Source organism: Sturnus vulgaris, chromosome 1, assembly GCF_052056855.1.
Source record: "Sturnus vulgaris isolate bStuVul1 chromosome 1, bStuVul1.hap1, whole genome shotgun sequence".
In the NCBI taxonomy this organism is placed as follows: domain Eukaryota; kingdom Metazoa; phylum Chordata; class Aves; order Passeriformes; family Sturnidae; genus Sturnus; species Sturnus vulgaris.
In genome coordinates, this window is record NC_142243.1 from 118,429,257 (window position 1) to 118,454,338 (window position 25,082).

The window sequence follows — 25,082 nt, forward strand, 5'->3', positions numbered from 1 at the left end:
GCCAGGCTACTGGTAAATTACCTGCATAATACATAAGTAAACCTACATGCAATCTGTATGGCTAAATTGTATCAAATAAAGTATTATTACAGCAATATGGAAGAGATTATTATTAGTTATCCTAACTTAAGTGAAAAAACAACTTTGACAAATAATTCCCTTTAAACACTTTCTAATCTGATTTCTAGGGATATTTTCCTTGAGAGAGGAATTTAGCACATTAAGTGCAAAAGAAGATTATAGCAATTCAGTTTACTGTAACAGATACTTTTTGCATTTTTCCAAGTTTCTTTACATAGTTATTTCTTAATTGCATCTGATGGCAATTCTTAGGTTTTACTTTCCTGACTCCCAGTTGACTTTCTCAAATCTGATTTGAGCTATTTTACTTCAGAGTTTTGAGTTACTGTTGTAAGCATTATAGCCACACATGGCTGCATTCGTTTCTTTTATGTCACTTTTTGGTTTTATAATAGTTCAGACCTGTGGGGTTTTTTTCCCTCCCTTTCCTTTCCTCTAAAGAAACACCTATTGGGCCACATTTTTCTTTCTTTGTGTCCCCCTGTAAATCTATAAAAACCACCAGGGCTGGCAATGAATAGAATAGCCCATCACTCTGGCCATGTATTTTAATGTATTTGACAAGGTATCTCTACACTCTGGCCACACAATGAACCAGGAAGGGGAGAGGAGAAGGCTACAGAGAAGACTATAATAGGAACTGATTTATTTCTTCAATGTGAGAACAACTATATATCCTTTCCCACTCTTCACTGTCAAAAATGTACTTATACAGTCATCTCAAACCCCTGACATAAATGGTGGTTAATTTTAATGCCACGATGCTACAGTAACCGTTTGCTAGACATGCAGGATCCATTTAAATATTAAAAAATTTAATACATCCAATGAGAAGGCCCCATCCTTTAAGACTGTTAGCACACAACTACTCTTAAAAGCAGGCTGTATCTTTTCAAAAATCAAAAAACTCCCTCTAGTTCTACTGATTTCTGCTATTTATCCTAAGATGACACAGTAACAGGTGAACACTGATACAGATGTAGATGGAAAACACTTTAACAACACAAACTAAATAAAAATTAAACTGAATCTGCAGTAATGGTGACCAGTTCTGTTTAATATTAGGTTTTCTGAACTTGCATACAATTAGGAAATTTTGCATTTGATATTTGGTGGACAGCTGTTTATTTAAAATGCATTAGTAACTGCAATCTATGCAATTTCAGATAAATGCTCACTACATTCCTTGACAACCAAAAAAAAAAAAGCATCTAGGTAAGAGATTCTATTGAGAGTTAATCAATGTTTTACATTCAAGTTATAAGATCACACAATTTAAAAATCAATATAAATTGAATTTAATTCTACATGTGGTTCTTTTTTGATTAGAGGAAAAATACACAATTGTCTATTATCAAAATGCCCAGATAACTGCAAAAAAACCACCCTTATGCTTCAGAAATTTAAACATTTTATATTTGAACAATACAAATGTTACTTTGTTCTAATATTTGAATTATTTTTAAATAGTTTTTTAAGGCTACCTAAACATTTGGTAATTAGTTAAAGATGCTTAGCAGTTCAGGGGATAAATACTGCACATTTCTTTCAATAGCTCTGCAAGCTAAATCCTTACTAGTAGCAGATATTTGGAGAATAACTCCTTGACAGCAAGTTCTCTATCACTTCAGTGATAGTCACTGCTAGCTCCTTTTAAGTCTAGAGTGATTTGAGAATGGTCTGAGTACTTGAACAGATTTCATGTTTTCCAGAATATTTCTGCTTGGTAAACATATAAATTTGTTCAAGAACCCTACCAAAAAGTATTTGTTCACAAAAACTGGTTTTAACAACATAAGGGGTTATAGACAGAAAATTTTAAAAACTTCTGGTTTAGACTCTGAAGTAAAAACATCTATTTTACAAAATAACCTTGAACAGTTATAAACAGTGGTTTATTTAGAACATGAGTAGTACTCTCTTTAACCCATTAATTTTAAAACATGCAACACCCTGAAAGGAGGAGACTTTAGGGCACCATTTTGACTAACTAGCTGCAGAGATGGACAACCACTAGAAGTGGCTGCACTTTGTATGCAGTGCCTTTTGGAATTACACAAACTTTTTAAAGGTTTCTTAATTTAAATCTCAAAAGTCCTACATTGAAAACTATTTTTTCAGATAATTACTAAATTAAAAGTACACATCAAGAGACACATTGGAGCTAAGCATTCAAGGAAAGCTGAATGCATGTCACTTAAGATTCCTGTATTTGCTTGTACTGTTGTAGAATACTGTAGTTATTAATTTTTAAACATTACTGAATAGGATTGGTAAGTCTCTAAGAAGGATTTTAATACACTTACACCTCACCAGTTTACCTAGAAAAAGTAGGATAACTTTACCAACAACAGCCCATAGTATTTGTTTCCTCAGGTGTTTTAATTTTAGAAAATCTTGAAAAAAACAAATTGTATCATGTATGGAATCAGACCAATACATAATACAGAAGATTATCTTAACTCTTAGAACTAATGAAGCTTTGGAAGTTACTTTGTATTTTTATTTGAAAAAAACACTTCATCCCTGTAAGAAGAATTCCGTTTTCTACAAAATACTAAGTTTGTAAAAAAATAATCCTAAACAACATTTTCTTCTGCTATTATTATCTCCATCTGGATTATACCTTAAAATTAAATCCAGTTTAGAAGAGTATCAAATTCTGAGAGAACACCCTTTCCTCTTTCTCCACCCTAAATCCAGAATTTTGTACTATGGTTGGATACACTGAATTTACTTCGAAATACATAGCTGTAAGTCAAGAAAGATACTCCACAACACTGCTTCTTTCACATTGTCTATACCTATTTTCAACATTAAAATATAAATTATTAAAAAGCTCAAAATTAGGTAAAAATGTAGTGACATGTTAAGCACTTCATACTGATGGACACAGACACAGCATTTGAAGAGTTCTCAATACCATTAACTAGTTTATTTAAGTTAGTTCTGCACATCTACTACCATCTGTCTATCTACCCTGGTACATTAAAACTACCAACATATGGTGAACTGCTATTAATTTATCAAATTTCTATGCATTCCAGGGTAATGTTACTTCAGTCAATAAAAATAATAGATCATTTTAAGAAATATTCATAAGGAACTTTTAAGTCTGAATTCTTACTAACTATAAAAGAGATCTCTAAACCATAAAAAGCAGTTTTGGAAAAATGTTCAATATCATTCCTTTATACAAAATGATTAATTTTTCTTCCTTAATGACCCCTTTTTCTAAGAGTAGTTAATGTGATTTAATTCTCACAACTGTGAGTCACTGGAAAACTTTGAGATTTCTTCCCAAATCTTTAACCACAAGGCTATCCTAGGCAACAAGTTTCTTTGGTCACACTTGCAGAAAGGGTACAGGTCATTTGCAAGCACATGCTATTCAATTCAGAGGGCTATCACAACTCATACTCAACTTCCACAAATTCACAGAAAACATGTGCTGCAATAGTCTACCTCCAAGTTTAGTACCCCATCTTCCCTCTCAAGAACCGCATACCTGTATTCAATTTTCAATCTAGAACTAAATACAAAGACTCCAAAAACAAAGCAAGTGCAAAGGAAACATTGCAACTCCTCATAAAGGTACCAAATTGCCATGTTAAAAGGTGATGGTAATTTTTTTTAATAGGATATACAAAAATAAAATTAAAATACATAGGAGATAATAGGGACAAGCAGAGCATTTCGCATCATCACAGTTAAACATTTACAAGTTAAAAATTCAGAAAAAAACCAGTAACAGCCAGAACCCATGCTAAAAGCAGGCATGCATACACACATGCACACATATACATGACACCAGACCACAGTTAGGATGACTTTTCTTTCTTTAAATAAAGCCAGAGGCAATTCTTCCAAGTGATGTTATAACTACACAGCTAAGGTGTACTTGTACAGAGCCTCTACTTTGGCCAATTGAAACCTACAGTTATTTTTCACTATTTTCAAAACCTTTGGGGATGGTTTAGGAGATTTAGGTATAGAATAAACTTTTGAACAAACTCACGTGCTCCCAACAAAACTGAATGTATTCAAAGTAAAAATAACGCACTTCACAACTTTCACAAAATGTCTGTGAAATTGCCCTACACACAGGGAATTCATCTCCTCCCACTGAATTCACAGCTAGCAGAACAGCACTAGATCTTAATATGAAACAACCTGAGACTATTTCATTTCTGCAACATACATTCCAAAAAACATTCTCCAAAACACAACATTTTAATTAACACACCAAGAAAACTCCCCTGAAGACCTGCTACACACAAAAGAATTGCTGTGATCCCAACGATTCTGCACATTCCCCCCTGTTACCCTTCCTTAATTTATCAGACTAGGGCCGATTTGATACCTTTCCATTAAAAAAACAAACAACGAACCACCCCTCTGCGAGAGGCAGAGGTGCTGCAGAGGTGATGATAGCCCTAGGAAAAGAGAAGCTGTCTCTTTAAAATGCCCTGCTATGTCCCTGATCCCACGTGGAACCAACATCAGCAGCACTTTCGCATTAACTTCAATGTGAGGCGAGATGAGGCATCATTATTTCATATAAATAAAACGAGGAGACTGCAGAACACATTCTTTGTAGGAGACAAACAGGTGAACTGAACGTGCCAGGGAAATCAGCAACCACCCGCAGAAGAGGTGCCCTGCCCCTGAGCCCTCTCTGCTCTCCCTATGGAGCATTAGCTCAAGCCCACACCACTCTGAAGAATCCAGTTTAAATAGAGGAGTGAGCCACCAAGAAAACTTGAAATTCAAAGGCAACGAAAATGCACTTTATAAACCGGAAAGGTTTACTCTTTGCCTCACACATCCTAATTAGATCAGGAAAGTGACACTACAAAAGCATTACATTCCGGTCCGAAAAAAAAAAAAAAAAAAAAAAAAAAAGGGAAAGAAAAAGACAGAGGAAAAGAAAGGAGCCCCCATCTCCCCAAATCCCCCAAACATACACCAAAGAAAAGCATTAAAAAAGGAAGTTATAAAGCACCACATACAGCATTTATCTTATCTAGGATCACTCCACATTACCCCCAAGTTATACACTTTCTGCACCATCATCTCCCCCTACCTCTCTGTCCTGAAAGGGATTTTCACGTTTTCTCATTGTCGGTGGCGAGTTATAAGAGGCTTTTGCCTTTCCAAAGAATTCATCAACAAAAAAAAATAATAAATATTAACTCCTTGCTCCCTGAAACCTTAAAACGGTCTCGGGAAGACACGGGTTTTATTCTGTTACCTTGAGGAAGAAAAGGGGGAGCAGCCCCGATTTTTAGGTATTTTTTGGCATTTTTTTCTGATTTTTATTTTGTTATATGCCTCAGTTCTCCCTCCATTTTGGTTGTTTATGATACTGACAACAAGCTGTCCCTGCTCTCTCTCTCTCTCTCTCCGGATCTCTCCTGCTTTCAGTTAGCAAACCCCCCTCCCCAATGCAACACGACTCAGCACTTACTTGGGTTCACACTTTTCTCTAAACACACACCGATGGGGAAGGGAAAAGCTCCTGGGCTACTCGGAGGGGGAGAGCAGGCAAATTCGTTTCTTTATTACGAAAAAAAAAACTTTTGTCCAAAAAACGACGGGAAAGGGGGGTCGAGTGCCCCAAAGTCACTCCGGATCCCCCCAAAGACGCGGCCGCCAGGTCCCGGGGACACCCCACGGGTAGCCGGGTCCACGGGGGAAATTTCTGTGCGAAATTTGTCCGGTTTGAGGCGGTGGGCGAATTTATATTAATTTTTTCCCTCATTTTTCGGCACCGCGGTCTCTAATGTCTTCCGCTCCCTCTCTCGCCGCTCTCGCCGCTGTCACTGCATTCACAGCACAGGCTCCGGAGAGGCGAGGAGGGGAGGGGGCGGCCGCGCCGCTCCTGCCCCTGCCCCTGCCCCGCGGCCCCGGGCCCGGCCCGCCGCGGGGGTCGGCGGCGGGCACCCCGCGCCCTCCTGCCGTCCCCCGGGCAGCCCCGCCGCCTCGCCCGCTCCTCGCGAACCAACAGAGCGCCGCGGGGAGGGAGGGGAGGAGTGGAGGAAACTCCTGAGAGAGGTTTTTCTGAAAAATCATCTCTTTCTCCCTCCGAGGGAGGGGAAGGGGGGTGGGGGGGGGGCACCGCTCGCTTCGCCTCCCCTCCCCTGCTTTTCCCCCCGGGGGGGTCCGACGCGGGGCGGCGGGGGGCTGCGGGAGATGGGGGGAGAGGGATGGAAGGGAGGGATGGTTAACACAAACTTTTCCTCACTGCTCGCTGCTCCTCTCTCCTCTCCCCCCTCCTTCTCCTCCTCCCCCTTCATAATTTAAATAACCCTGATATTTCCCTGCTAAACCCCGGCGCCTGCCCCCCAAACCCGCAGCAGACTCACCGCGGGAGCCTCAGCATCCCCTCTGCGCCCCGTTTCCACCCTTTACAGTGTTCTCCGATTTTTCTGTAATTTTTTCCCCATATTTCGGGCTGGACGCGGCGGGCCTGGAAATTGTTTGCTTTCCCGTCTTTCCAGCAGCCATTGTAGTGTATGCGCTGCGGTGCAGCCCAGCCTGCCGCACACGCCGCGCCCACACCGCCCGCCGCCCACACGCACCGCGGGTTGGACGCCTCCCCCAGTCAGTCAGGGCCGCGGCCGCGCCCCGCCGCCGGCGCCTGCGGACCGCGCCGCCCGCCCCGTTGGTGGAAGGAGGCGCCGCTCACGGCCGGGGCGGGCGCGGCGCCGCCGCCATTGGCGGCCCGGCCGTGCCACTCAGAGCCGCCGGGGCGTGGGCGGCGGCGGCGCGGGGCCGGGGGGAGCCGCGGGGCCGGGAGCGGGGTAGGCTGCGCCCGTACTTAAGCGCGCTGCCCGAGCCGCTGACGTCTTTCGAATTGGAGACGGGCTGCCCCCCTCCCGCCCCGGGCTCCCGCGGACACGGCCGGGGACGGAGGTGAGTGCCGCCGGCGGAGACCCGCGCTGCGCCCGCCCGCCCGCCGCTTCCCCTTCCCGGCCGGCGGAGGGAAGTCTCGCTCGACCTTCGCCGCCCGCGGGCCGGGGCAGCCCTGCTCGGGCCCAGCGGCGCGGCCCGGGCACCGCTCCCTGGCGGCAGGTGGTGCCGAGGGGAGGCGGCGGGAGCGGCCGCGGGGAAAGACCCGGGGCGGGAGAAGGGTCCCCGGGCCCCTCCGGCCGCTCCGCCGCCGGTGGAAGGCAGGCACCGGGCGGGGGCCGCCGGCCTCGCCTCCGCACCTGGACGGCCCCTGGCCCTCCCCGGGAAACGGAGTCGGGCGAGGCGGCAGCTCCGCGGTGCTGAGCGGCAGGGCCCGCCGGCTGCCTCCTCCTGCCTCCGCCGCCCTAGCAGCCCAGAAAGCTGTAGGATTTTTAGTACGACCTTGGCTCCAGGGTTCAAAGTTTTAATTAGCTGGTCTATATTGCAGCATAATTAGCGAATTTGTATCTATATGTGTGCATTTAAAGCAGACCAAACGTTTTTCAATGGGCGGGAGTCTGTAGCAAAGTGCCCCGATGGTTTATGAACTGAAAAAGCCCTAGGGTTAAAGAGTGCCAGCAGCAGCCCTGGTTCTCTGTGGTACGGTTTACAACTGTTAATGTGTTAAAGCATAATTAAGAACTGTAGAATAGACAAGCCTTCGGTTGTGGCTGGGCTCTGACCTGTAATCTGAAAGCAGGAAGGGAAGCCCGTACGTGTGTAAAACCTGGGAGGAGGGGGAAGCTCGCTTCCTGCCCAACTGCTCATTCAGTCACACAGCAGCATTTCGGCGTGACCCGCCTGCCCTTCCAGCTGATAATGTTTCAAGTCTGAAGTACTTCGGCGAGGGGGAAAGAGCAACACGCGCAGGAGCTATCAGACCTTTTGGGTAGTACTAAGAATGTTTAAGCATCTGCCTGCTCTGAGCTGTGCATCTTTATTAGAACCTGAACTGCTTATTCGTTTAGTAGGTGTTTAATGGATTGTGTGCGTTGTTCCTTGGGCCAGGCACGGTTGCAGACTCTGGTAGTGTCATCAAACTGTAAGTGTCAAGTGCAGTTTATATAAGGAACGCTGATGTTGATGGCACATCCTATGACTCACAAGTGTTCTTTCAGAGAGTAAGTCTGAAGTCAGACTAACACTATACACCTTGAGGCATGTCTGCCTAGGTGGTAGTATCAATGAAATGCAGAGTCATAACACAGACACATGCAAACATCTAAAAATCTTGTATCTTGTTGTGGTGAGTTAAGTGAAGCATTGTGGCATGCTGCTTTTGCTTCCTGCTTCTCCCTTCCCTTCTCCTTTCTTGAAGTCTGTGATGATGCTAGTATATGTGCTTATGTTTCCATTTGAGCTGGAAGTGCCTGATCAAAAATATACTTCCACCCACCAAAAAAGAGAATATTTGCCTAGCTTGTGAAACAAACTTAAGCTGCTGGATAGCTCTCAAAGGAGAGTGAAAGCATTTCCTGATGCTGTTAATTAAAAGGCCCATTTTCAGAAGATGATCATATGGAAAGCAAAGAGTACTCCAAGCACCAGGAAAGTGTACATGCACAGCTTGTAAAACCTAAGGCTTGTTTGGTGGGAATAGTTTACTCTTACTCAAGGGAGAAGCCGCATCTATGAGCTACAAAGAGCAGTATTTTTATTTTGAAAATCTGGTATCAAGCAAAATGGGCTTTTTACTGCATTCTTGCACTTATCACTCCCCAATGTGTACAGAAGCAGGTCTTGGTTATGAATTAGTATGGCTGTTTTTCGAGAAGGTAAAAAACAGCAAGATTAAGCTGTGTCCTTCATTAGCAGTACTTTAAATTTGCTCCCTTTGTCCTGTGTTTCTGATTGCATCGATTCAAACAGTCATCTGGTCAACATTAATTTATTTTTTGTTAGATTTAGTATTTGTTTGGAGCACATACCTGTGTCACTGTATGTGTGCCAGAGGCAATGTATAGGAAGCTGTAAATGGAAAGAGGGTCTGCTGTTCATCTTGATGTCATCGTCTTGGATCAGTGTAGTTTCTTGGCACTGAGCTCTGTGTCTCTCAAGCTTACGGTTCCTAGAGTCAGTGTCAAACTACTAAATGGTGAAAAACGTGATTCGAGCTGTCATACACAGTGTACGTGGGTCTGGTCCCACCTTGCGGTGAAACCAGTTCTTTTTCTAATAAATATTTGATATAGCAACATGGAGATAGTTGGGCATTTGTACCTGGGAAAGCTCAGTGAAGATGCAGATGTGATCCGGCTAAGGAATAGGAACAAATCTGGAAAAGTTTATTTGTACATTCCTCCCACACACTATTAATTGAAGTGTCTACAGTGTGTTGGCTGTGAACAGCTTCTATGGAGCTGTTTCTCCTGCACACGGTCACTTCCTCCATGATACACAGGCTGGTGTGAAGGCTGCTGCAGTGGCTCCATTCTCTGCAGGAATTCATCAGGGAGTGAGCAGTCTTGGTGATGGACTAAACTTGCCAGTGTTGTCTTGCTGTTACTGCTTTTGAAACAACACTTTGCAAAATAAGTTTGTTACTGTGTTACTAGAAGGCATTTATTACATCCTGAAATTCAGACTTAATCCTGAGTTACTGTTAAGTAGATACTTAATCTGTTTATTTTCTCTTTCTAGCCAAGGTACGAGTGTCTGCCTAGAATGTCCAGGCATGCAAAAAAGCTTAGAGATCACGATATAAATCCATGTCTAGCGGTAAGATGATCAGTTTGGAGATATCTGTCTGTACATTTCAATGTTAAATAATGCCCATTCTAGGGGACTGTTTTGTGGATAGCACACTTGCATTATAGCATTTTGCATTAAGTTTCCTAAGAGTCTGAAGATGGGAAGGGCTGAAAAACATCCATTATATAATAAGCATGAAACAACAAGTAATTCCCTATAAATAGGAGTAAAACAACTGATAGCAGTCTCTTAAATTGTCTGTCCCTAAAACCAGAGCCTGAAATCCTGGTTAGACGAGCTTGGTTATTTTTTAAGTCTTTTGTGAGTTATACCAAGCATCATTGTAAACAAGTCTTTTGTGACTTATACCAAGCATCATTGTAAACAACTCTTTTGTGGACTCTGTACTTACTGTCTGAAGAGTACTATTCTCTGTTATCTCCAAATGAAATCACTATTTGGAAGTTCTGATGATCCTTTGTAATAGGTGTTCCCTTTGCTCTCTTTGATAGTGTTCTTTCATCTGAAGAGCTCACTCCTATCTTCATAGATATTCTGGCACTTGTTAAAATATTTAAACAGTGAGTACAGTAACTTCCCTCAGCTCTGAAGTATGTTTTCCCCTATTAAAGGAAACAGATGCCACTACAAAATGTATGAATGACAACAACTATAACAAGGATATGTGTACTGATTATTTTTTGAAGTACAAAAACTGCAGAAAATTCTGGGTAAGCACAGTAAACTTTCTAAATTTTACTCTCTGCTTTGCTTTATGTACATTACTTCTGACATACTACTTTCTGAACCCTTCAAACTCTGCTAATGATGGTTTTATGCTAACTTACCAGCCCAGGTAGTCTCAGTCTTTGTTGCTGCAAGACTTAAGCACATGCACATCAAAGTACTTCACTTGATTGTTCTGAGTTTACTGTGTTAGATTGTGAGTCAGTGTTCTTGCAGTACCTGATGTTTTCCTCTGAACTTGAGTCACGTATTTCTAGTAATAAGTTCTCTTTTGAATGGATACCTCGCCTCAGAACTTTTACACGATAAGGTTATTTGGTTTCCCACTGGCTTGGATCATGTTTACTTTAACCTAATAGAAAGCTTATTAGTTGGTAGAGGAGTATCATGAGAAAGTATGTGCAGTTAAACTGTTTTCTACTTTTTACTTTCCTTATACCATTGTAGTAAAGATATTTTACCTTAGCCTTTAAATACTTGTGTGAACTACAAAAATAACCTATTTACAGATGATTGTGCATTAGTCTGGCATAGAGTAATGGGAATACTGATTGCACTGTATTCTGAGGCAGCAAGGTAAACTATCAGGTATCTTGAACTAATTACTAGTATGTTCAGTTATCAGCTAATCAGGCTTAGACTACCTGGGTCTTGATATATTAAAGAATCTTGTTCATTCAGAGCTCAGGAGCAGAGATTCTGCAAAATCTGTTCTCATGGTCACTTTGTTCTATTTTCAGCATGAAATTATGATGCAAAGGAAGAGAAATGGTGTGAAACCAGAGATGCCTGCAGCAGAAGAAAGAAAAAAAATCTTGGAATCTATGGGGAAGCCCTATTGACTAGAAACCTGAATTGACTGTTGTCACTGTACATATGAAGATTTAGCAGCAGCAAGTTACCATTTTATGAACTGGATTTTACTGTTGCCGTATTTTGGATTAAAATAAGATCTTAAACTTTGAAATGTGTGAGCTTTCTAGGATAGAGCTTCCTGGGTTTATTCATACTTGCTGTCATAGGAACTTGACATCTTTTTATTGGGAGATATGGATATCAATGCAACTTGTTTAGAAACTTTTGGAAGTAGAAATTACCTTGCTGTGAAATGCTAAATATATAATTAATGGGCCTTGCAGAAAGTCTGTTTGAAAAGATGAGGTTGGTGAGCATTGCAGTTCTAAGACTGGAGCAGGTTGAGAAGCTGGTACATGCAACATGTTTCTTGCACTAAGCTGTTCTGCTCAATAGTATGGATTTACCATGTGTGATTTTATCACAATTTTCACATGGGTTGTATTCTGTGTTCCCAGTTTAAATAAGACTGTTCATGAGCTAAAATCCTAAATCCAACAAGCTTGTCATTAGGTCTGCCACTGCACTTGTCAGCGACAGCAGAAGCTTGCAGTAAATCAGATCTGCAAGCTTTGCTAGTTAGAAGGTTAGAGAGACTGGTGAAGATAAAACTGAGCTCCTCAGGTCTGAGCTGAATAGTAATTTCTGTGGATAGTAAATAGATACTTTAGTGGCACGCAGGCAGGGGGGACTTGCAGACGTGTAAACAGATCCTCTGAGTGACATGGCAGGTTTAACTATAGTACATCTATCTAAGACTCTGGACAGCTGAATCCTGGGGTTTGGAAATGCTTACTCATACAAGATTACAAAGCTCAGTTTAAACAGGTACTCTAATCTTAAATGAGCTTGATTCTTTAGCTAAATTGAACAGCTAATAAATGTAAACAAGTTGCTGTCTAGTGGAAATAGTGTTTTTTACCTTTTACCTTCTGGTGTCCTGACTTAAAAGCTCGTATCCTGTGATAAAACAGAAAAACTACTGTCATGAGCTCAGGTTCCATGTGAAATCCTTTAGTTCTTACTGGGATCAACTTGGCAGAACTCTGGCTGACCTCATGAAGGATGGTGTAAAAGTGTTGCCTCTCTATTTAGACTGTTTTGGAAAGACTTCATGGCTTTCTGTTTCTCCTGTCTGGCTTGTCTTGTTTCTTTCCACTGTAGGCCAATTTCTATGCTTGCTGTGATTATGCTCTTTTCTTGTTGTTTGATCTGACTAGTAACTCCACAAAATCTGCTTTGCTCCTCCTTTTTGTTCTCCATCTACATCTGAGTTTTGAAGTGGATTGATCCTACCCTCTCTGTTGGAATGAATTGTAACTCCATGCCTTTTGAGTGTACAATTCTCCAAGCAAAGCTGTGCAGTCTTCAAGCATGTCACAAGTTCTCTTGTCAGTTCCTGGCAAGGAAAATGTACTTTCTTCCATTGAGATCATAAGATTCTTTTTTTCAAATTGCTTTCTCTTCACCAAAAGTGCAAACTTTGACATTTTTCTCTTTTTGTGGTTGTTTTTTTTTGTTTTGGTTTTTTTTTGTTGTTGTCTTTGGTCGGTTGTTTTGTGTTTTTTGTTGTTGCTTTTGTTCCTCTCTGTGTGGAGCTGAAGATATTTTCATTCTAGATTCAGCTCTTTTCTGCTACATCCTTGCCACTTTTTAATATCCTCCTACATGCCAATCTTTCCTCTTTTTTTTTTTTTTTTTTCCCCCCACTTGGCATCAGTTATTTTTTCACCGATTTTAATATTTTGGTCTCATTGCAGTTTTTTCTAGTACCTTTGTTCTGTCTCTGATCTAATGACATAGTCTTTCAATGACTTTCTAATACAACTCCTTCTGAAGGTCGTGTGTTCTCTGTTCTCTCTTTCATAGTGAGAGAACTTCTTGCTTTCATTAAACTTAGCCATAATACTTCCTTATTAACCATGTCTCTTTGATCTTCTTGTTTGTCTGCAGATTTTGGGGAGCTATTGTCCTCTTCCTTAGGGCTGTGTCTCTTCAGACTCTTCTGGTTTTGCTGCCTTGCTTGTCTAAGGGCACCTTCTCTCCTACTTGGCACAGGTTTGTCATTTGCCACCTCTGCTGTATCTTTGGACATGTTCTTTGCTCCTATGGCTCTAGCTACTATTCTAGTGCTTGCTGTTTTTCTGTTCCTGTGCCCTTAAATTCTGGGCTTATGTTAAAGTCTACAGTATCTTTTAAATATATGCAAGAAAAATATCATCTCGTTCTTGATGTGGTTATGCCGATTCTTCTTTCCATAACTTTAAGGAACTTGAGCTTATCTCATTTAACCTAAGAGAAAGAGCATTTCTACATGCAAAGAAAACCTGAAAGGAAATCTCAGGATAAGTGTTGCACTTAAAAGTTGTTGTTTTTTTTTTTTTTTTCCTGACAATATTTACTTGGGAAGCTTCCACTAGCATTGTTTTCTTTTAAAGGATGGCTGACCTATGTTTTGGCATTGATAGGTACCCTGTGCTACTTTGTAAAGTGTTTGTGAAGAACTAGTACTGGTCTGCAAAAAATCAGAACTAGGGATGCATTACTTCTTTTAAGTATCAGTGCAGGAATGTGGGATCATGGGATGGGTTGAGGCATGTGTAATGCAGGAACAGTAGTCTAACATTAGACTTCTGATCATCAGTGGATGCACATGGTAAGCTCCCTGTGGATGTTACAACAAAAATGAGTTCAGAACTGAGGGCAATTTAAGGAGTGACCTTGTAGATGTAATTCAGGTAAACAGTCATCTCTTGTAGGAAATGCCATTTATTTCCATTGCATATGCCTTACTGTTAAATAACACAAGTTTATGAAAAATCTTGGGAGAGCAAGGAGCTTTCTTCCTCATGTTGTAATGTCTCTCAAGAGTGATCTCTTACTGGAGTATGAGTTTTTATTATTTTTATCCCTCACCTGAGGTTGCTGTTCTTGCTTTCACTACTGAAGCTTGAGTGGTAAAGTGTGATAGCTAAAATATAGGCTCTTACGAGTTGAGATTTTTCCATTAATTTTTGTAGTGTGATTAACTACCTTTGGTCGTGAGCCAAAGATAATGGTCTTTTCCTCATACCTGAGAGCTTACATTCCACACTTCACTGAAACAGTGGTAAGCTTCAGCCTGCCTTTCTTACTCGACAGAAAAAACCTGGGCTGAATTCTTAAATTCCCTAAAGCACACTCTCGTATATTAACCCAAAAAGCATAACACAGTGGATCAATATAATTAATTAAGAAGCAGGCAAGGGACCTGTAGGTTGGCTTTTGTTTTAGGTTTGTGTTTGTTTGTTTTTTTTTAAATACGTGTAGTTACTTATTTTGCTTGTGATATAAGGACCAAGTCTGGATAGTGGCATTAATGTTTGATAATTTTTTTGTTTGACAGCTGGATGGTGCTGTTGTACAACAGACTGAAAACAGCAACACTTCACCCACTACTGGCTCTTTCAAGCTTTTTTGATCTCTTCCCATAGAGGTAGCAGAATTCACCCAATAGAAAGGAAAGATTGGTCCTGTCTCTACACTATAAACAAAAGGAGGACAGGAATCTAAATCATTGCTGGGAAATAGGAGATTTCTGTGCAGCCTGAGAAGCCTTGGACATCTGGTCCTTGATAGATTTTTTTTTTTTTTTTTTTCAGTGTGGTTATTTGATCACAACTAGGCACTGAGCAGCAGCTGCAGGCTTTCTCCCAGGTCTAGGTGAATATCCTGATTCTCATTTGTACATTTCTGCCATCTCTTTTTTTTTTCTGTTACCCTACAGTGCAAGGCCTTGTCTTGCTCAGAGTTTGCTGCTGTCACAATTAGGATGAATCTGTGCTCTTGAAGATGTTCAAAGGAAGGTAGCAGAATTGCAGAGTATGCTGGTTTAGAAGGGACCCACAAGGATCTTTGAGTCCAAGTAGTCTAGCTCTAGAGTCCTGAAAATTTCTCTGGATTTAGCTGAAGCTTTTGAAAGGCAGGGAGTTGCTTCTGCTGCTCTGAGTTTCTTCTATAGTCTTGTAATGAACTTTTGCACTCAAGTGATCAAGAATGTGTTTATAGATGAGCTTTTGGTAAAATTTTGCAGAACAGATAAGATGAATCTAGAGTACAAAATGTTATGCTGCATTTGGAGACAGCCCTTAACTAATGTTAAAAATATCTACATCTTTAAAGTTGGTCTTCCAAAACAGCCATGAAAGAAGTAATTATTGTGTGGAAAAGAAGTACACCATTGCAGGCTTTTGTTTTCTTGGAAGAATCTGAGGCAACTGGAATAAATAGTTCTGTAAGTATTAAAGTAGTGAAAAGTAAATAAGCAGACTACTTCAGAATGTTTTAATTTTTATTGCAGCCTATTTGATATGAAGGAGGGAAGTACTGCATTTATATTAACTAAATGCAGTAGATCATTTAAACTTAGTTTTATGGTATGTATGATACCATATGTAGTAACTAAACCATCAGACTTTTTTTCTATTTTTTTCTCTATCCTTTAGGTTTCTACCTTGACTCCTATCTCAAAATCCTTATTTGGAAGAATGGTTCTGAAAGTCCTCAATTATTACTTGCTCTTACAAGTTCCACTACCCTTGAGCAATGTCTTACCTATTTTACTTCAATAAACTGCTACGCACTGCAAACACTTCCTGATATCAAGTGACTGCAGAACACAACAGAATTCTGCATAGAACAAAAGTGAGCAAGTATCTGCCAAAATGGAAAACAATTGTAACAAGGTGACATGTAATGACAAAAAAAATTATGCTCAAGATTGTGTATTCAGTCAATACCTCATGTCTAAAAGCAATTCACATCTCTAAAATTTACACTAATAGAAATAGGGGCCATCAGCTCAAGCCTGACTTTGAAGAATCTAAACGTTTTTAATTGATGCTGAAAGATTCCAATTGTTTAGCAAAAAAAAGATTTTGCAGTGTTTTTATGGAAATAGCCTGCTGGTAATATTTTGTTACTGGGTCACATGTGCATCTCAAATTTTTGTTTCAGTGAAACGTGGATCCCTGAGCAGTACTTGTCTGCAGAGTTGCATGCAGCTGTTGAAGAGATCAGTGAATGTGGTTGCATATTACAAGTAGGGTGGTGTTTTCTCCTATTTTTATTAAATAGTGGAATTAAATGAGGTTGCTGCATTGGAATAGGTCAGTCATATTGTGCTTGCTTCAATCCATGTTACAAAAGGATGGAATGAAGGTAATAGGACAAACTCTTAGGTAGGGGTTACATTAGGAATTTACCATATCCTGCAATATCAGCTTTGAGTACTTTCTGGCTCTATTTTTCCTAATGCTGAATGGATTTGAATGGATATTACTGATATTCTAAGAAAAGCTGTGTTTGGGCATTCATCTGTAGCAGGTAAACTAAAGCAGTTTTCAAGTTAAAGGTGATAGTTCAAGTTGGAAAAAACCCTTTGACTCTCAGATTGAAAATAAACAGGCCTTGAGGGTTCTACATGTGTTGGCTGTTGTGGTGTTTAGACATCAAAAGCCTATGGATGACAAACTTTGGATCCCAGAAGTCTCTGGTGCTTCATGTTCTACTTTGTGCTTTGGTCTGGCTGTGCTGACACACTGTTCCTACCTCAGTGCTGCTGGGATTTATGGAAAAAAAATTTCATCAGCCTTGGGGATTGACTGTGAAGTCTGGATATAGGTGAACAGAATAAAATTTATTTTTCTTGAAAGTGCTGCTTCACAGTCATTCCCTACAGCTACTGCCATTCCATGTCCCTTCTTCCTTCCTCCAGCAGGTGCCTCTGTGTGATCCCCAGCATTAGTGCTAATACAGTCCTCTCCCCTGGGCTATGTATCCAGCTGCCAAACAGCAGAAGGAAAAGGGGCTGACCATTGCTCTTCTGCCCAGCTGGGCCTCTGAGCACCTCTCTATGAAGCTGCAGCCACCCTTGTGTCCCTGGGCTGGAAGGGACAATGTAGGGTGTCTGAGTAAGCAGCAAAATACAGGAAGCAAATGCTGAAGTCACAGCTCTCTCATAAGTCAGAAGAGGCTTTCTGTGCTTGAAAGAAAGCTTAGCTATTCAAAGCTGTGAGCACACAAGGGTCATAAAGTCAGTCTTACAGCTCTGAGTCCATTATTCTGCCATTACCCAGTCCACTACCCAATGCTGTCCCTGAGCACCACATCGATACATCTTTCCAATAGCTCCAGGAATGGTGACTCCACCACTCCCCTGGACAGCCTCTTTCAATGGTTGACAACCCTTTTGGTGAAGAAAATTTTCCTTGTCTCTGATCTAAAACTCACCTGGCAAACATGAAGCCTTTTCCCCTTTTCCTGTTTGTTACTTGGCAGAAGAGACTGTGAGGTGAGACTCACCTCATTACAAGCTGCTTTCAGGCTGTTGTAGAGAGCAATAAGTTTCCTTTTCTCCAGGCTAAACAACCCCATTCCCTTAGCTGCTTCTCATAAGACTTGTGCTCTAGACCCTTTTTGAAGAATGTCTAGCCTTCCTGGGCTTGTTTGTCCTTCAGGATTGCTTCCACCAGAGTCAACCAGGCTCTTAAACAGCCCAAAGTCTGTCCATGGGCTGTCCAGTCTGGCAATTCTGCAGGACACATCTCCCTTCTACCCTTCCACATGCTTCCTTTTCTGAGAATCAAAAACTTGTTTCATGATTGCATGCCCCAAGTGGTTTCCAACAAACCTTTTCTGTTCACAAACCACTAGAATGTCTTCCCTAGTTGGCTCCCTTGTCAACTGAAGTTTTCTCCATACTCCAGCAATCTCCAAGACTCTTTTCTCTCTGCTGTGCTTTATGAGGTGGCAAGCAACTACAAGCAGATAGAACCTAGAAGGAACCATGGTCTCCTAGCACCTTCAGTTAGGCAGTCTAAATAATTTTTATGGGGTGCCCATCTATTTTGTCATAGATGTGATCACACTGCAGTTGGGTGCTGCAAGCATACATGTATAAATAGCAGAAAACCACTGACGAGGCTCTCTGGTAGGTCTTTACCTACATCTGCATCAAAAGCAGTTTTCATGTTTCTGCCCTTTAGATTTTAATTTTCAAAACCTTGAGAATCAATTATAATAATAAATAACACTTCCATTCTTTTAGCGTTGCTGTGAGACAAGAAGAGTTCACAAAATGCTTTGGTTTTCCGTGGTGTGGGAAAATTTCCAGCCAGGAGTTGGTAGAAAGCATCAGTATCTCTTTCTCCTCCAGTTTGGCAGCTGCAGGAGATCAGCCTGCCAGAAAAGCTGCTATAAAGCTGCATGTAGCAAACAGGCAGCTGCTCCTTGAGTCAAGGAAATCTCGTTCTCTGACCCAAATGGGTACAGATCAGCCCAATTTTGTACAGGTCTGGAAATGCTGGTCATTTTTGATTGTGCTGGTGAGGTCATTTATTGCTAATTATTGCTACCATTTGGCCTCTGTAAAGGCCCAAGAAACTGACAGTGTTTCTAAAAATCAGAGCAATTTGCTAACTTAAAATGTTAATTGATTAGTTTGTTCACGTACTTTCTTGAGTCTAGGATTGATGTTTGCTTGTAGAGAATGATTCTTTGGGCAAGTTTTTCCTCTTGATTTATTTCCAGTTCAGCTTTCACATTGATAGATTCTGCACCAACCCAAGAGAAAAAACATTTGCTGTTCAGTAAGGGATTAATACCATTTATGAAATGTGTCTGACACACGATGTTCACATATGTTCTTGCATAAGCCTTTAGAAGGACATTTGACATGTGACATTTCATTGCAGGAACATATTCACCAAATCTTCAGTAAGGAAATTGACTTAATAAACCCCTTTTCATCAAACTAGATGAAGCCAAATCAGGTACTTTGCTGAGAAATTTTGTTATTGCAGTATAATTACAAAGCTCTCTGGTTCAGGCAGTGTTTGTGAGGGGAAGGCACAGTGGTGGTGGGAATTTTCCTGCTGGAAGAGGGCAGCTCTGCTGCGAGCACAGCAGTGCTCGCAGCAGAGATGTTCCTCCTCTGGGTCCTTAAGGAAAGGATTGGCACTGTGCTACACAACTCATCCCTGAGGCCTGAAAAAAAAAATCATTTGACAAGAAAGCTGAAGTGTTTGGTAGCCTGTTTGCTGCTTTTCGTTTATCAGGGATTAACACCAGAGAGAGGCTGAAGTAGGAAATTGTCAGAACACCAGAAGGCATCCTAGGACTCTGCTTCTAGTCTCACAGTAATTCCTGGGGTTTCTAACAACGGGAATCATTCACTGTGCTGCATTCACATGCATAAACCCTTTTGTGGGTAGTGAATGTGTTGGCATATGCAGAATTTTTTCAAAAGTCCATATTCAATACAGACTTCAACATCTCTGGACAAGAAGTTATCTCTCTGTATCCTCAAGTACCACAGAAGTTGGCCATGTTTTATAATTAAGTGTTATTCCTCCAAAGACATGTGATTGCAGGAAAAAGAAATTGCCTCCCTGTATCTTTTTCTCTACTGGATGATGTGTGTGGTATAAAGATATGCTTTTCTTCACAGTAGATTTTGGATTAGGGATCACATGCTTTGGATTTTGCCTAACAGGTAGCTCACAGATAGTGTTGACTCCCACAGTATTTATACAAATGACCTATTCAAAGAAACAAAATGAAGGTCATAGGCTTTCTCACCTCAACCCCCTACTCCAATAGCTGAAGTAGTGACATCTAATATTGGTTTGGCACATGATTTCACATAACAGCATGAGAGACCCTACCTAACAAAACACTGGTCAACATATGCTGGGTAACATAGTAAGTGTAGAAGCAATGAAGTGATATCATGGGTAGTGAAACACGGGGCTTTTGGATGCCTTAGTCTGAGAAAGAAAGCTATGAGAAGGATCTGTCTTCATAATGAGGTATGAAATTGTCCTTCTGGCAGTCTAGTAAGCTCTGTTTGACACTGGGAGAATGATACCTGTCCAGAAACAGCATAATAGAGAGTTCCTGTACTACAAATAAGGGTAATATAAACAAAGCTTTCCTCTTATACATTCTTTTAAAAATGTGGTATTTATGCAGATCATATTACTGGTACTTTTCTTCCTCAGGTACTAAAACTCCTTAATTCTTGAGAGGAAAAAAAAAGGTGTTTGGCAGTAGCTTGGTTCTTTTTATGTATCTGCCTTGAATTTTTCTCTGCTGTGGAGGACAGTTAAGATTTAATTAACCACAATCAGAAAAAGAATTTCTAAATTCTTCACAAAGACAATATTCTACCAGCTGAGCTGAAAAAAACCCCAAAACAACAAATATGTAAGTACTGGCAGCTAATGGCATTTCCAAATAGGCCATTTCTAACCCCATTATTAAGACAGGTAGCTTGTACCTATACCAATACTTTAATTGCTCAAACTTCTAGGCCTCATTCTGCTAAAAAAACACCAAAAAAACCTCAGCAAAAGCAAAAGTTAAAAAATAACCCCAAACCTGAGAGGAAACCAGCTAAAATCTAAGTAGGCATTTTACACATCACTGTTCACTGCATGTCTGTGATCATGTGCTTGTTTGCCCTCTTGTGAAGCCATCAAATTTTAGCTCTCAAAACTACAAATCTACAAATGTAAATTTTCCTGTCTTTAAAACCTGTTTCAAATATTTGAATATTAAGCTAAGTATCATTTGTGAAGATAATTCAAGCAAGCAGAGAGAGAGTGGAAAAAACGTTTGAGAGTATTTGCAGACTTACTTTGGTATGAAAGAAAATAAAGATGTTTTTATGTTAAAAAAAAATCCTCTAGGAGAGGGATTCTATTGCCAGTGTCAAATCTGGATTTTTTCAAAATGGAGACCTAGTCTGTAGATATGTTACCCTTTTTAATAACTTTCATATGCACCTGTAATATTGAAGTTCCCCACTCAGCAAATGGCCAGGAGCCTCAATCACCAATGATGCTACGTTCTGTTAGAGCACACGGATGGGGCACAGTGCAGCCTGTGCCTTATTTGTTGTAGACCTGTGGCATCCCCACAGGACTCTTGTAGTCATAGACCCACGCCCAGACATTATGAGTTTCAGACAAGTGTTTTCAGAATGGAAATCTGTGGATTTTAGGCAGTGTTTCTTCCCCATGTCTGTTGGCCCTCTAGGTATGTCTCAGGCTATACTCATTGTGTGGAAATGTCCAACCACTTGATACATCTTAAATCATGACTTTTAACTGTTCATATCACACTCCTCATATTCTTACACCTTCATCCGAATTCCTCAGGAAGTTGCACCACGTGCTAAATTCAAGTCTCTCCTCCCATCTGGAGAAGTTGGTGCAAAAAAAGAAGATACGGGAATATTTTGCCTCTACTCATGTTCCCTTAGAGAAACAGCTGTTTTGGGGAAGCTAGAGCCTAGTTCTAGTCCAGTTTTCTTCTCCCGAGGTAAACTCAAAGTTTGAGAAGTATGTCCACTTTATTCACCTCTACCCTTAATGACAGAAATTGTTTTCAACCCAGGTTGCATGGTCAGAGTGGAAGTGCAGTAGATGTTCCTGTTCTGTGGAAACTACAGACCAAAGTGATTATTGAGACTTATTTTGACTGTAGCCAAGTGTTCTAAAGCATTACACAGTCTGTGAATTTGGTTTTTCTGCACTATGTGTTAATGAAAAATCAACTTTGTACCTTTATGTTGCAAAGTTTGGTGTTTTAATTTTTCATTGCAGAACATGGAAAACAACTAATTATTACGGGGGGGGGGTTGGTTTTTAATGTTTTTTAAGTGGTGCCCGTGATTAGCAGACAAAACATTGTAAGCTGAGCTGTCCGACAGCTCACCATTGTCAAATGAGGAGACCCTGCTCCCTTTACCCTGTCCCATTGCCTAGGGACAGCTCATCTTCAACCTTCCACCAGTTTTCATAGGTGCTGGGTCCTTCACTGGACTGCTCACATTTGTTAACAAAGCAACTTAAAGGGCAGAGCTTCTGTGTGGGTAGTGACTGGTCTTACATAATTTCACACTTAAACAAAGTGATTGTGCAAGCACTGGGACATGTGAGCCTCAGGCACAAAGCAGCATCTGCTTACAGATAACCATTTGTGATTGCTGCCCTTGTGTTCAGTTATGGACCTTTAAGCCAAGTGACCTCCCATGTAAGCTTGGGTTACCACCAACTAAAGTGACGAGTCAAGGCTGTGACAGCTCACATCCTCTATGGCTCACCAGAGAAACCTCTAACACCAAAAGACTCCAGTTGCCTGTCAGTGGGTTCAATTCCAATTTTCCCATCTAATTGTTTAACAACGAAAGCCTGCAAAAAAAAAGGTCTGACTAACTAATCATGAGTATTGCTTCCTGTTTTCTGAAGCTAAACCCAGAACAACGGTTTGTGTAATGATGATGAACTGTTAAATAAAATTAAGTCTCCTTCCCTATGGACTTCATAATAAAAATTGTAAACAATATTTTGCAAACAAAGCTGCAGGCCTACAGGCTGTCATTCCCAGATGGCATGAATTAGTGGAGGAAGTTTTGTTGTGCTTCCCTTCCCCAGCCCTCCACCCCTCCCTGGGTTGTGCATGTGCTAGCTTTGGACAGGAATGACTCAGCTGCTGGTGAATCACCTGCTGAAGTACTGAAAGTGCTGGCTTGGCTGCAGTTCCTCAAGCAACAGTGAACTGTCAAGGCAGACTGGCAAGAGAATAGTTTTCTGCAGCTGGGAGAATTTTTGTGCTTCCACATCTTGATTTGCTGCTATTAGAGGCTGCACAGATACTACTGTGATTTCAAAAATGCCTGTTGAGATCTTGCTTGCTAAAAAACTTCTTAGTGCAACTGCTTATTCATGACAGGGGTTTTCACAGGCATTGCTCAAAGCTGTCTTTAAGAGACAACCAGTTGGTGAATGGCTCATGTACAATGTAACTGGTGAAAGGTTCGTAAGGGATGCTTCACTCTTTTCCTGTTGGTGACCTGAAAAGTAAGGGAGTATTCCAATCAGAGAGATTGTTCCAGAAAAGTATATGAGGTCCAGAAAATCCTTCTGAAGTCTTGCTATTTCAAATTACTGCTTTCTGGATTGGTGGTGGTAGAGAAAGACAGAAGGAAAACTTTGCCAGGCTCTATATTTCTACATATCCAACCAGCTGCTAGGGAGAAAAACACATGGATATGTGGCAAGTCTAAATGTCTTTTACAAACAGAGACTGTTTGAGAGATACAAACCAATGTTAGTTTACTACAATAATTTTTAACTTATGTGATCAATGTGTCTTTTTGACTATTTTATTCACAGTTAGGATCTTCTTCACCTTAATAGTCAAAGAATCACAGAATCTTTTAGCTTGGAAAAGACCTATGAGGTCATTGAGTCCAACCTATGACCAAACACCACCATGTCAACTAGATCATGGCACTGGCACATCCAGTCTTTCTTTAAACACTGCCAGGGATGGTGACTCCACCACCTCCCTGGGCATTCAGTGCTTAACAACGCTTTCTGTAGAAAAGTTCCTCCTGATATTCACCCTGAACCTCCCCTGGCACAGCTTAAGGCTGTGTGCTCTCACCCTGACATTTGTTACCTGGGAGAAGAGGCTGACTCCCTGCCTTGCTCCTTTCAGGTAATTGCAGAGAGCAATAAGGCCCCTCCAGAGCCTCCTTTTCTCCAGGCTGAACACCCCCAGCTCCCTCAGCCACTCCTCATAGGACTTGTGCTCCAGACCCTTCACCGGCTCTGTTGCCTTTCTCTGGAAATGCTCCAGAACCAAAATGTCCCTCCTGATCTGAGGGGCCAAGAACTGATCACAGGACTCGAGGCATGGCCTCACCAGTGCTGGGTACAGGGGGACAATCACTGCCCTGCTCCTGCTGGCCACACTATTGCTGATGCAGGCCAGGATGCCACTGGCCTTCTTGGCCACCTAGGCACACACACACTGGCTCATGTTTGGATGCTGTTGCCCAGCACCTCCATGTCGTTTTCCACCAGGCTGCTTTCCAGCCACTCTGCCCCAGCCTATGCAGGTAGCAGTAGTGTACAGTGTATAGTAGTAGTGTATGTGCCAGCTGCCTGTTCTCAGCAACAGCAGCACCAGCTGCCTCTGCTGATGAGCAGATATTGTGAGGAGATCATCCCCAAGCCTCTCCTGTGGTCCTAAGGAAGAACCAGCATGTGGAGAACAGCAGTGTCATGGCTCCTGTTTAGTTGGTTATCCAGGTCACCCTTTGCCAACAGATATTTCTTACCATCATCTTTGTCAGCTTCTTCTGAGCCAAAACCCTCTTGCAAACCAATGTTTGCACAATGATGGTTATATCCTCTGTCATGTAGGGTGGAGAAAACAGAGCCAAAAAGGATTATTCCAAGTTACACATCTGTGTAACTTCTCATTGTGGCAAAGCCAAAGGGTTCATCACCTGACAGGACCAAGGTAAACAAACAAGTCTATTTCTATAAATTCTTATTTTTGGAGCAAGTCTGTTGTTATTTTCGTGGGGTATGATCCAAGGATGTGGCAAAATCCCCGTATAAGCCAGGTTTGCTCATATAATCTCTCGATAAACCTTCAAACTAGTCTTATGGTAAGCATATTGTTTGAAAAATAGAGGATTTACTCAAAGGGATTCCTTCACGTATTCTCCCGTGAGTACTCCACATTAGTAATATTAAAAAATATTCCATTGTCTGGAATAGCAGACATTGGACTTGGTGCTATTTGAGGTTCTTACACACAATGATCCAAAACATCACCTCATGCAGAATGCAAATATCCATATATCTGTAGAAAAGTAAATGGAAGGGTGCACACAACTCAGGTGCTGCCTA

General features: G+C 41.3%; 2 protein-coding genes across 3 annotated transcripts in view; one reads left to right on the forward strand and one right to left on the reverse strand.

Annotated features, from left to right (window-relative positions):
- Positions 1-6,707, reverse strand: part of PLAG1 (PLAG1 zinc finger) — a 51,882-nt gene extending 45,175 nt beyond the window's left edge. For both annotated transcript variants that reach the window (XM_014873088.2, XM_014873086.2), the window contains exon 1: positions 6,450-6,707. The gene's annotated coding sequence lies outside the window, so the exon portion shown is untranslated. The remainder of the gene's footprint in view (positions 1-6,449) is intronic.
- A 112-nt stretch (positions 6,708-6,819) lies between these two features.
- Positions 6,820-21,941, forward strand: CHCHD7 (coiled-coil-helix-coiled-coil-helix domain containing 7). Its single transcript, XM_014873091.2, has 4 exons — positions 6,820-6,999; positions 9,676-9,753; positions 10,359-10,457; positions 11,214-21,941. The coding sequence occupies exons 2-4, from the start codon at positions 9,700-9,702 to the stop codon at positions 11,313-11,315; spliced, it is 255 nt and encodes an 84-aa protein (XP_014728577.1). The 5' UTR covers positions 6,820-6,999; positions 9,676-9,699; the 3' UTR covers positions 11,316-21,941.
- Positions 21,942-25,082: the final 3,141 nt, after the last annotated feature.

Excerpts from the sequence above, each read along its gene's own strand:
- CHCHD7 (XM_014873091.2), top strand. The coding sequence starts at position 9,700 with ATGTCCAGGCATGCAAAAAAGCTTAGAGATCACGATATAAATCCATGT. Across the intron at positions 9,754-10,358 it reads ATATAAATCCATGTCTAGCG|GAAACAGATGCCACTACAAA; the intron begins GTAAGATGATCA and ends CCCCTATTAAAG. Across the intron at positions 10,458-11,213 it reads AAAACTGCAGAAAATTCTGG|CATGAAATTATGATGCAAAG; the intron begins GTAAGCACAGTA and ends TTCTATTTTCAG.